The 13,696-nt window shown below is 37.9% G+C and overlaps 1 protein-coding gene across 3 annotated transcripts in view; it reads right to left on the reverse strand.

Moving 5' to 3' along the window:
* The window catches only part of CTTNBP2 (cortactin binding protein 2), a 150,688-nt gene that overhangs the window by 89,668 nt on the left and 47,324 nt on the right, over nucleotides 1-13,696 (reverse strand). For all 3 annotated transcript variants that reach the window (XM_078059495.1, XM_036077138.2, XM_078059496.1), the window contains exon 3: nucleotides 231-455. In XM_078059495.1, the coding sequence (XP_077915621.1) occupies nucleotides 231-455 (225 nt within the window). The remainder of the gene's footprint in view (nucleotides 1-230; nucleotides 456-13,696) is intronic.

Here is a 13,696-nt window from a genome sequence, read left to right on the forward strand (position 1 = left end):
AATGGAGCACTGGCTGTTATACGCAAACAATGAATCATGGAACACTACATCAAAAACTAATGATGTAATGTATGGTGATTAACATAATAAAATAAAATTCAAAATAAATAAATAAATAAAAATTTAAAGTCACCAAAGGAAAAAAAAAAAAAAAAAGAACAAACAACAAGCCTGGAGATGGCTTCTCCATCCTACTGTGTTACAGGAAAAACGTTGGACAGCCTCAATACCTTCTTTTGTCTGCTTTCAGCAGCAGCCAGCTGCGTGGACATCCTTTCTTGCATCTTTCTGCAGTGGGCCATGACTGCTTCAAGGATGGAGAGGGGGTTGGTACAAACTGGCTTCTTCTCTTTATCGCCGGCACCTGCCTCATAGTCTCTCTGCAGTGCCAAGAATGGGTCATTCAAATTAAATCTCCCATACCGTTCCTGGATAAATACCTCCTTCCTGCGGGCCTAGAACAAAATCAGAGGAATGTATTGAGAAAGAAATAAAAATATACAGAAAGATATTTATAAGAAGGTTTCGTGATTACTTTTCCAAATGGTATTCACAACTGTTTTGAGTAATGGCTTACGTATGATGTCAGGCGCTGAGCGAGAAGCGAGGGGAATGTGACCCCAATCCCTGACTAGCCTGGCATGCCATTCAGCCTACTTTCAAATTTTCTTCCTTAAAGAATGTCTTTTAAATTACAAATGACGCAAATACAGTTTTTTCCCTTGATGCTCACTCCTTCAAGGATCTGTGTTTTAGGTACAGTCTTTTCTAGTTTAAAGTAAAATCAGAAATACCAACAATTAAAATAACTTCTAGCAAAAGTTCAAAAATAAAATTATCTCTATCTTGACAGAATTTCTATTTCACATAATACTTATCAAGCTAAGTCACAAAATATAAATCTCCTACAAGTTTTGTAGAGTAAGAATTTATAAGGATATTTGCTAAAGAAGAAAATACTTGATGAAATTTTTATGTCAAAAAGTCACAACATTCATATTTTGTGAAGTTTGACTAAACTACAAAAAAACCTCTAGAAGATTTAGGAAGATGCAAATATCTCATTGTTGAAGGGCATGAAAATAGAGTTCACAGAGTTCGAGGAAAGAATGTAACCTCATTCCACTCTCAGTGTCAGTCCATCAGCGTCAAAGTTAATTTCACATCCACAGGGCACTAAATGCAATTTTCTATAATTAGCCTACAACAGCCTTTGCATAAAATGGAAAATAGTAGAAATATACTGAAACTAGCAATATTTTCCAAACTCAGGTCATGTGGAATTGCCACCAGAAAAAAATTATTCTATGTCACTGCCAGTGGAAAAACTAAATTACTTTACAATAAATCAAGCTAATTGTCCAAAATGTTAAATGTGCTTTCTAAAGAAATATTACATAAATTTCCTCACTTTAAAAGTAACTGCACTGAACTAGACTTTTCCATTTTTAGACCACTGTGAGCAAGCCAACAACTAGATAAACACAAGTGCAAGTGATAAATCTAACATTTCTTTTCCTATTACCAAATTAGATTAAGAAATACGGTTTACAAAAAGCCCAATTTCACCATTAAACTTAAGCTAGGATCATTTCAGAGGATCATTTTAAACTTAAAAGTCAACATGATTTATGAGTCAAAAAGCACTTGATATTTCTAGATTCTTCAAATTCAAAAAAGTGATCAATGCACTAAGTATCACTTCCAAGATGCAATTTCAAAAGCGAGTTCATTTTGCCTTCCTTCACTTTTCTCTTAATTTTTATTCCATGTAGTAATTTATCCCCCACCCCTGGATGAAAATCTGAGACACCCCTATGGTTTTTCTCTTACTTTCCCCCCCCCTTACTTTTTTCTAAATACAAGTCCTATAGTCATTTTAAGACATAAACCTGTCTCAATTTGATTAGAAAATCCAACTTGAGTGTACGACAGCTTCCTTTCCCCAGTGAAGATCTGTGGCAGGGTAATATGTACCACCTGGGAAAGGAGGATTCATGAAAACATCTCTCCCTTTACACAAATCTTCTCCCCCTCTTTCTAAGTGGTTTCACTGTTCTCTCTGGGTTGGAAGGGCGTGGAGGTAAGGGGAGCAGGACGATTCTACCTGACTGGTTCAACTGGAAGACTAGCCTTGCCATCTGAGTGTGGTGAATATTTAAAGCCTACGGTTTCCCTATGAAGTGCCTGGTGACTTTAGAGGGCCACCACCCCCTCGTCCCACTGTTGGGGTCTTTTCATCTATAGTTTCCCTCAATGTTGGTCATAAATTTAGGACAGACTACATAATCTGCAAGGCCTGGCACAAAATGAAAATATAGAGCCCTTTGTTCAAAAATTAAGAATTTCAAGATGCTGACAGCATACCATTTAACCAAGCAGGGGGCCTTCCTAAGTGCATGGCCCTCTGCAACTGCACAGGTCACACACCCATGAAGCTAGTCTTGTGTCACTTCTTATGCAGCATCTAGAACCTAGTTTTTGTCAGATGAGGTTCCACATTCTCCAGACTTCTCTATTGAACAGGACCTGAATCAATCTCATTCCCACTCTTTGGTGCTTATGGCCCAAGCTAGCATATAGGAAACACTCACGAAACTTCATCTAAACACAATCTGGGAATGCAAGATGACAGGACACCCAGTTTGTAATCTCTATTATGGGAAGAGTCCAGTCACTCTGGGCCTAGTGAGGCTGTCTTCTCCTAAATATTTGCTTTGAGCTCCTTTCAAGTAGGGGCACTTTTATTCAGCTGACATCCTGCCAACCCACCAAAGAACACACAATGGGTGCTTAATGTATTCTTGCTGCACAGATAAATGTAGCATCCAACGGCTTTAGGAAAATATAATTTGTAACCCAGAGCCTCCTAAGGAAAGAGCTCAGGCCATTTTCCCTGTTAGAGGAAGTCAAGTTTCTTCACAAAGGGACCAATTTTACCAGGAACCTGGGGAGGAAGTTAGGCCAATGTCAAACTCCTCTATGCAAAACTAATCCCTGAGAAAATGATGACCAAGTGTTAGTTTACCCACCACCAGAGGCAGAACTAGGGGATCCCAGGAAGGACTCAATTAACTCTCTAAACTAAAACCAGGCAAGAGCATTTTCAGGAAAACCACAGGGTGCGTAGCAGTTGATTTTCCATGATTCATGATTCTTTGTACTACTTACACCCCAAACCTAGACTGTATCTAATAGAGGCACTCTGCTTACCACAGAGTTGTCAGAATACCTTTCCAAGGAAACCCCAGTCACTCTTCTGCTTAAAGCCCTTCAACATTCTCATTTTCACAGTTCTCTCCCCCCTATACCTTCGTCCATGTGATGCTGGCAGGTGGGGACACCCTCTCATCCTTCGCTTGGGTAACTTCCCACTGACCACTAACCCTCACTGCCATCACCTCCTCTTCTGCTCATCCCAAAAGATTCAGAGTTTAGCTTAATGCGGATTTAGGCAAGTATTTATAACTAAACACATGCCCAAGCTAACTGACATCCCTTAATTTTACCCACTTTTCAACTATTAATGCTTGAACATTCCTGAAAAAATGTTTACCTTTCTTAGGACATCTTACTTTATAACAGAGTATTGGATTCTTAATGTACTACATTACTTTTGGTAAGGGCAGGTCAACAACACATACAAGTTTTAATATTTAAGGAGATCATGTAACAAAAAAATGACCTGATGTTTATCACACTGGGTTTAAAGAGGCCTTTCCCTAAAAAAAAGAAGAGCTGAATGTGCAGATAACTTCTTGGTTTATGCATCAGAATTACTTGAGAATGAAATGCATTTCAGGGAAATGAGTCATTATAAAGACACAGACTATAATTATGAAAACAGACTTTTAAAGGAACCCTTAAAGCTAGCTACATTGATAGAAATATAATTTCAATCAGAATCTGAAGTTTTATACGATCTGGTTGAGAAAGAAATAAAAATATGGCCATTATTAGGAGAGGATTTGACAAATACAGAGTTCCTACTTTGGGCTTTAATTGTTCAACCAGATCAACTGAAGTTGGTTGGACCTAATTAGTAACAATAAAAGGAAAAATACTTAAATATTCAACTTTTCCTAGAGTATGTAATTTTCTTAGAAAAAAAATCTAAAACTTGCATTGTGGGTCACAATTAAAACATACCACCAACTAATTTTAAAACACAAACTTACTGCTAAAATTATTTTATCTTATGAAAAGCCAAAATGATTTTGTAATATTTTAAAAAATGGTACTAGTAAAAGACAACTTTTATTGAGACCTTACTATTTATTTCTAGATGTTACTGATTTTCTCCTAAAAATACGTCCAAGAGATAGCCATTATTTTAATTTACAATTTAGAAACAAGCAGACTGAGGCTTAGAAAGATTAACTTACTCTCAAGGTCACTTTAACTAGAGCTGGTATTCAACCCATGCAGTCTTACTCCAAAGCCCACACTTTTGAGCACTAAAAGATTATTATGGGGGTGCCTGGGTGGCTCAGTCTGTTGGGCATCTGTCTTCAGCTGGGGTCATGATCCCAGAGTCCTGCTCAGCAGGGAGTCTGCTTATCCCTCTCCCTCTGCCCTGCCCCCCTACTCCTGCACTCTCTCTCTGGCTCTGCTCTCTCAAATAAATAAAATCTTTAAAAAAATAAAAAATAAAATAAATAAAAGATCATTATGACTAGAGTATTTTGGAACACTAAAAAAGGTTCAAAGATAAGTAATGTTTACAACACTATCCAAACCAGTACAAAGAAATGAAGTTTAAAAGACACAAATATGACTTCATATTTCAAGAAGTTAAGAGTATTCTCAACGCTCTATATTTACTTTCATTGTTACTCACCATATGGCTAATAAAATTTAATCAAACTTAAGGATTTTTTTTTTCCTTTTCCTAAGATCCTTCAGAGAATGTCATTTAAATGTAAAAAAAACAATTCAACAGGAAAAATGGTTTCTAAATATGCTTTTTCAAAAAGCGTATTATCGAAAAGTACTGATTAACTAAAAATATGTTTAAAGCATTAATACAGATCTAACTGAAAGACTAAGAAATTCTGTCCTCAGCTCTAGCCTACTCTGGCTTTGGTGCCAAGGACATAAAACCACAAGGGATGGCTGAAATGATGAGCCCAATCTGACAAGACGGACTTTCTCAGGAATGAATATAAGTCAGTTCTTGGGTACAAACACAGAAGCCAGTATGAAAAACCTAGGGGTTGCAATCATCACTATATTCAAGGAGTAAACAATGAAATGGAAACTGCCCCTCCCCCACATCTCAAACCAGCAACTCAATTCCAAGGTTCATTAATTAATAGAAAAAAGATATCAGAACTAGACAATTCCTGGACTACTATTTCACTTCTGGGTGAAATATTTAAATAATGATCAATAGAAAAAGGGCCTGAGGACAGAACTGAATTTTAAGAGTAGAAGGAAACAGTAATGCTTAAAAGACTTACAGAGGCATGACTGCATTCTGTCAGTATCTGAAGGCGTCTCAGGTTTCAAGAGGTATTGGACTATTTACATGGCTCCCAAACAATCGAATTATAGCCATGATAATAAAAAACTTTCAAGGGCCAAAGCTGTTCTAGAGATACAACAAGCTGCATTGGACTGGAGTGAAATCTCGGTCTCTGACTGTGCTGCAAACATAGACTGAAAAAACATGTGGTAGAAATAGGGTACAGGAGTCTCAAAAATCAGTAAGGTCACTGGTTTCTAAACTGTCACTCTTCTCAAATCCTGAAATACGATTATTCAAAATCGAGAGGGATGGAAAATAGAGATTTTTCCAAACAGTCAACATAAAAATTTACCTATCTTGCTCTAAATTTCTTAGTGGAAAAGAGTTCAAATAGACCAAGATTAAACAGACAACCCCCCCCAAAAAACAAAACAATACCAAAATTAAGAGCTCCTCTAAGAAGAAAGGAGGAAAAAATCCTACTTGTAAATAAAAGGGAATGGGAAACCAGAGATAAGCCATGGTCATCAGAGCTCATTCCCACTCTAAGAGGGGTAGAATAATGCAGGAGTCAGTTTACACATTCATACACAACATATGTGTCCGCATGTGCACATACACACACACACACACACACACACACACACAAACACAAGGGGGATAAATGGACGACAGAGGGTATAACAGCAATGTAAAAATTACATAGTCTTCGGGAGCACAGTCACTGCCCTTCAATGATTGCAAAGTCCTAGAAATTCACTAGCCAGGAACAAAATATAACTTCTTGGAATATGAATTAAATGCCAAGAAGTCTGAAAAGTTCATTTCAGTGAATACATTTCAGGCATTATTTGTATGTGGCAAGATGTACACGGCACAAAGAAATGAAGGGGTGTCATGGTGTCCCATGATCTGCCATGCCATACTGGAACAGTAAGTCAGAGAAGAGGCACACTTTCCCTGCTCACTCTCCTCCCTCCTTCCCCAACCTTCTGCCACCTACAGTGTCATAGCTGCTCATGGACATAATCACCTGGATGTATGGAAACTGTCATGCCAGGAATATACATAATACATATTATGAATCATATATGAAGACAGACTTAGATTTATTTGGTTCCTAAGGCTAAAATCTAGAAGTCATACTTCAATAAACCACTAATTTTCTCTCAAAAAATGTAGACCATTATAACAAAATCCATGAAATGGCTTGGTTTCACTGAAATCGGGGCCAGAAGTAATCTATTACCAAACCCTTTATTTTGACCTCATATGCCACTTAGTACCTTGCACACATCTATCTCAGCCAGATATGAACATCTGTAAAAATAAGATTACCTTTATTCCCTAACTAGGTCAAGAATGGCACACAGTGCTGCACCGTTCTGTTCTCTCGCTCAGAGTACACATGATTAAGTTATCAGCACACTTGAAGCTGAATCCAGGAAAAGCCTTACAATTTGTCCCAATTCATCTCTCCAGGCAGCCACCACGCATCAATCAGAACTGGAACACAGATGAACCTACCTGCCAATGCGGCTCTAGCTATTTGATTGCTATGATCAGCTCTATCTTTACTGATACCAGACAGTTAAAACAATGCCTTTTACACCTCTGTAACTTAAAGAACAAGTTAGCAGTGTGCCCCACACATACCCGTTAATTATCTAAGGTTAAAAGAAGTAATGGTTTCTGTTATTGGGATTAGTCATTCCTATGACTGTTAATTATAAGTGAACTTTTCATATTAAAAAAACAAAATAATTTTAAATTTCATGAGAGAGGCACTATTATTTCAACATTAAAAAGTGTATTTATCCAAATCTATAAGCACATTTGAACTATATTTTTATTTAAAATAATGCATGTTCACTGAACAATGTGGGAAAACACTGTTATAAGGGGGAAAAAACTACATCCATAATTCAATCATTGAAAGGCAGTCACCATTAAATTTGCCTTGTACTCTATATTTTTTCCAAGCATGTATTAAAAAAATACTTATCAAGGATTTAAGGGAATATGTTTAAGTAGCCTTTCCCACTTAATTTGGTATTTCCCGTTTCAATAATCTATATCAATATATTTTTTAAAGATTTTTATCTATTTATTTATTTTAGAGAGAGCACACTCGAGTGCATGAGCAGGGGGCGGGGGGAGAAGCAGAGGGAGAGAGAGAGGGAAAGGGAGAGACAATCTCAAGCAGACTGCGTTAAGCGCAGAGACCAAGCACAGGGCTGGATCCCATGACCCCGAGATCGTGATCTGAGCCGAAACCAAGCATCAGAGCTTAACCAAATGAGCCACCCAGACACCCCTATATCAATATTTTTAATATTTAATTGCATAAACAAAATCTAATATATTTTAAAAATCTCATTGTTTCTCACTGAATTTGTATTTGATTGTTCTAACCTACCTAGAGGTAAACCTGTGGGAACATTTATTAGAGTAAATCCATAGCAGTAGTATTACTGGATTAAAGAATAAAAATATTTTAAAGACTTTTTTTTTTAAGATTTTATTTATTTATTCATTTGAGAGAGCGAGAATGAGAGAGAGTGCACATGAGAGGGGGGAGGGTCAGAGGGAGAAGCAGACTCCCTGCTGAGCAGGAAGCCCCATGCAGCGGGACTGGATCCTGGGACTCCAGAATCATGACCTGAGTGGAAGGCAGTCGCTTAACCAACTGAGCCACCCAGGCGCCCTAAAGACTTTTGAAATTACCAATTTCCTCTTCAGAGAGTTTGCCAATTTATATCCCTACCACCAGTAGTTTGTTTTTTGTTTTTTGGGTGTTTTTTTTTGCATCTGTAGTTATGAGAGAGATCGGTCTATAATTTCCTTCTTTACTTTTTAGATATCTTGGTCAAAGCCTCCAGAAAAGGTAAACACAAAAGGGCCACCAAAGCCAGGAAGATGGAGGTGGGCTTCAAGGCCAGAGGCCAGCGCAAGTCAGCCCACTCCCCGTTCGCCCCGGAAATGAGCAGCTACTCCTACAATACGGACTCAGAGAAGACGAAGAATTCCTGAAGGATGAGTGGTCTGCCCAAGGCCCGTCCAGCTCCAAACTGATGTCTTGCATCCTGTGTGGCATGGTGGCAAAGAACAGCAAGCCGGGTGGGGGCCCCAAGCTGACCAAGAGAGGCCAGGCGGCTGCCCGGACTATTTTTAGTCTTCACCCTCCTCCGCGCTCCCCGTCTGCCCACCCCCGCCTCCCCCAGACCGCAGGCCTGGGTCGGGTTCTCTGCAGTGGGTCGGAGGCGGCCTCCCGAGGGACGTTTTGTAAATGGAATTCTGTCGTGTGGGCATGTGACTTAATGTTTGTACCGCGATTTTGGTAATACCAAGCTTTATTAAACATACCGAGTTCATTTTTAACTAAAATAAATAAATAAATAAATAAATAAACAAGCAAACAAACAATTTTGTCAGTTTGGGGATTAGAGTACTGCTAACCCTATAAAATAAAATGGGCTATGATGTCCTCTCTTGTATTTTTTGAAAAGGTTTATGTATATTAGCAATATTTATTTTTTCAATGTTTGATAGCATTTACCAACCAAATCATCCAGGCCTGGAGTTTTTCTTTGGGGAAGGTTTTTCCTGATGAATTTTTAAAACAGATATGAGGCTGTTTGGATTTTTTTTCTTTCTCACAGCAATTTTGTAAGTTGTATTTTTCAAGATATTTGCCTACTTCATCTAGGATGTTCAAGTTGTTCATAGTATTCACTTAGTATCTTTGTGATGTCTATTGGATCTGTAGTGATAATCCCTTTTTTTCATTCCCAATATGGTGATTTGGCTTCTTTTGTGTTCTTGCTCATTTTAGCTAGGAATTTTCTCTCCCCCCACCTTTTTTAAAAGTAAGCTCTATACCCAACGTGCAGCTTGAACTCACAATCTTGAGATCAAGAGTCCCATGCTCTACTGACTGAGCCAGCCTGGCATCTCAAGAATATATCAACTTTGATGATTTTTTTTAATGAGCCAGGTTTTGACTTCATTAATATTCTATATTGTCTATTTCCCAATATTCTATATTGTCTTGTTTCTCAAAGTAGAACTTTAGGTCATTTTTAATCTTTGACCTCTTAAATATAAGCATTTAAGGCACTAAATTTTCCTCTAAGTACTGTTCAAATATTTTGATGTATTTTTGCTGTCATTCAGTTCAAAGTATTGTCTAATTTCGTTGTGATTTTGTCTTTGGCACATGAATTATAGATTTTTTTTTTTCAGAAGTTTCCAGATATTTGGAGTTTTCCTAAATAGCTTATCCTTACTGGTTTCTCATTTAACTCTGTTGAGGTTACTGAAAACAATCTACAAATGTCAATTAATTAAGGTGGTTGATAGTGTTAATCATATTTTCTATGTTTTTACTGTTTTTTCTCCCCTAACAACTAATTGTTCTATCAATTAAAATCTGTAATTATGAAATTGTCTTTTTTTCTCTTTAAATCTGTTGATTTTCACTTCTCGTATTTTGAGGCTCTGTTACTAGTCACATAAACATTTATGTTTTTGTGAGGAATTGTCCCCTTTATCATTATGAATTGTATTATCCCTACCGATACTGGGTCTGTTTTTGAACATTCTATTGTTTCCTTTATCTTTCCATTCAGAATTCGCCAAGACAAGTATTTTAATTTGTATTATTAAATCCTACCAACCAGTAGGACAAGCTTTCTTCACAATATCAGTTTCTAAAACTTTCTTTGCTATGCTACCAGCTTATTCTTCTGGATGAAATTCAGAAATTGATAAAATAAATCTCAAAAAAAAAGCAATTATAATTTTGATTGGTATCATGTATAAATTAGATATACATTTGAAGAAAGAGGACTTTTTCATAAAATCAAGTCTTGCTGCTGGAAAGTAATCTTGTCTCTTCATTTATTAAAATTTGCTGTTATATCTTACAAAAGTTGTCTATTTTTAAATCAATTCGCATGAATTTGAGAATAAGGAAATTCTTTTCCATATTTTTGGCAATATCCCCACTTTCCTAATTATGTCTGTACATATTTTATCTTGATTAAAATGCTAGAGCAGGAGTTCTCAATCCAGGCTGCTCATCAGAACCATGTGTAACTCTGCAAACACTCAGCTTTGGCCCAACGTTCAATGATGAGCCTATCAAGATTCCCCTAAGTACTTCAATGCCCCAACCAAGGATAAGAAGAAACAATTTCTTGCTTCTCTTTACACTTTCATACCATTATTTCCATGCTTAATATCTTGACGCTTATTTCCAACTAGGTGAGTCTTCAGGGCATTTATTTTTCAGAGCAGCTTTTGGATGAGAATATTTTATTTCTCTGCCAAACTAGGATTTCCATTTCCTTCTTACATGAACCCCACCTTGTCTGGGTGAACACGTTCTTAGGTGGCATCCCTCAACACTGGATATTGTTCCATACCTCCTGCATTCAACAGTCCACAGGATCAAGTCCGAGGCCAGGTTGATTTTGCTCCTTTTAAGGGAAAACCTCCACTTTTCTGCCTAATTAAAACAATTCCTTTTCTAACATTTAAGATTACTCCTGGTGTAGGCGGGCATTTTTCCTGCCCTACCGCCTTTTTAACCTAAAGATTCTGCTACATCTCCTTTGCAGCATCCATTCTATTTGTTCTGGTCTTTTTCAGGAACGTCAATTTTTTTTTTTTTTTAGGAACGTCAATTTTTTTACTGCTGGGTCTCCACTCCCTTTCTTCCACATACATGTGTCTTTGTTTCTACTTTATCACTGTAATCTTTTCCTCTGGGTTCTGGGAGAACCTCTTAAATTTGTTATGGATTCAATTTTTTATAATGTTGATTTTTCACCATTGCTTCTAATATATGCTTCAATTCTCCTAGTGCATTTTAAATTCTGACAAGCATTATCAGTTTGGTATCGTTATCCTCACTTTACAGACGAGAAACCCGAAAGGGCTTGACCCAGGTTGTAGGGCTAGAAGCGGGGGAGCCAGGACTCAGGCCGGCAATCTGCCTCTCATATCTGTGCTTTCTATTCCCCAAGCTCTGCAGCCAGTTCACTCTTCATCATGGTCTGGCTCATCCGCCATTCAGTCTCACTGCAAAGTCTATGTTTCCTTGAATTTTAAGACACAAAGCAGATGGTGTCTAAAAATTACTTTCTAAAATTTACTTGTTTCTCATAATTTTGTCAGATGTAGGTCGTTCCTTTGCTTGTTAAGTGTTAGGTTATCTTCCCTTTTCTTTGCTACAAAATCTTTCATAAGCCTTGCTTTTTCTTTTTCTTTTTTCTGTTTACTCCATCTTTAGACCAGTAGGAGTCAACCCAGTTCTGGTGTTTATCCCTAAGCAGGGCAGGTAGACTGAGTACCTTTAGTCTCCAGCTGGTTGTCATTAAAATGCTTCCCTAATATGGGGAGCCAGTGAGCGTCTAGACTGATGCTAATTTACATGACAGAGCTCCTTTCAGCTCAGGGGGGAGAAGTAATCAGAGCCACAGGCCCTATGAGAGAAACAAGTCTCCTCTGTTGGGTTTTTCCCTGCTGCCTTGCGTGTCAAGGACAAGGAGCCTCTCCAGCTGCACCTGCCCACTGGGGACGGGAGATGTCTGTGCCATCCCTTGGGCTGGCAGGGATCAGGGAGTGGCCCTGCTGCCCAGATACCTTTCTGGTGGTTGCATCAACGCTGCTTTCTAGTGCTTCTCCTTCACACACATAAAAGGTGTTTCAAGCAGCAACTCCCTACCTATCCCACAGTCTGCCCTTGCCTTTCCAAATCCAGGAAGGTACGTGTTGGCTGGCTCTTTCCAAGTTACAGTTCTGCCTCCTGAGAGAGCATCACAGGGCTCCAGGAAGTGAGTCAATGCTCATTTATGCCTCAGTCTGGTCATACGGACATTGTGTCTAGCAGGTATTCCTTCATTTTTTAGGACATGGGTAATACAATAGTAGAGAGGATGGGCTCAGAGATCACACAAAATGGGTTTGATGTACTTACTCTGCTACTTCTACGTTATGTACACTTGGGCTGGTTACTTTACTCCCCTGGGGTTTTACCAGTAATGAGAGGATAATAGAGGACCCAATCCAGGGTTCTGTTGTTGTTGTTTGGAAGGATTAACGAAATAATGCAGGTAAGGCACTTAGCTGAACAACAGTAAACATGTAATAATTAATAGCTATCATTTTAATAATGATGACATTATTTCTCTCTTGTTTTTGCCTGCTTTTACATCATTTAGGCTATCTCATTAGAGAAATGGGAATTTGTGAGTCAGATGCCAAAGTGCCAAAGTTTCCATTTTAGAGCTCTTGGCAGCTGGGTGATTGTTTTCACATGTGCATCCACACATTTACAACTATTCCATCTCTTCTATCGCATCACACTCCTTAAGGAAAAAGCCCTGGGCTCCTAACTGTCCATGATTCTAGAGCCCCCTTCATGCATGTGGAAGGCCAAGCAGCAAGGGCATACTCATGAGATACTGCACATGAAGTAAACAGAATCAACATGCTCCTGGATGGAAATGAACTCATCATCCAAGACGTACAGAAACACACATAAATTCGACACTTCACCAGCAGAGAAAATATTAATAATGAATTCTTTTAAGAGGTTTGTTTTAAAGGATTACAGAGCAAAAAGCAAAGACTCAGAACAAAATACAGTGGAATCCTATTTCAGTATCACTCTTTAACATATAAAATCAGTTCTAATATAAGTCAGATAATGTGTTCGGAAGCACCACATTTAGAGAATGGAGATACGACTATGCCATTAACTTTATAAGCTTTGCCCTTATTAATGGATGTTTTTCAGCTTTCAGGGAAAATTTAGATACCAACATGCAGCCCTAAAGTAACAAATCTACACAAGCCATTCATTTGCTGAAGTTCTAAATCATATTCTTTATGTTAAGTTTTCTAAAGCTTCTAGATACTGAGTAAATTGGCAGAATTTTCCAACAAAATAAGTAATCCCATCAAAAAACTTAGCGAGGCTTTCAACATTATAATGAACTAACAAAATAGTCATCTGGTAAAGAGAGGACTTAGAACATCTGTAAGAAAATATGCTTCCAATGATTAAAAAGAGTAAAATTTCATTTGACCATTGATTTTAAAATAAGTGTTTGAAAAATAAGGCTTCTGTAGAGTAGTCTGATATTGTCCCAAGAAGCAACTAACCACTTGTGGAGACTCAATATCCCTGTGCCAAGGACACCGGCAGGAATTCTG

Source organism: Halichoerus grypus, chromosome 12 (genome assembly GCF_964656455.1).
Source record: "Halichoerus grypus chromosome 12, mHalGry1.hap1.1, whole genome shotgun sequence".
In the NCBI taxonomy this organism is placed as follows: Eukaryota; Metazoa; Chordata; class Mammalia; order Carnivora; family Phocidae; genus Halichoerus; species Halichoerus grypus.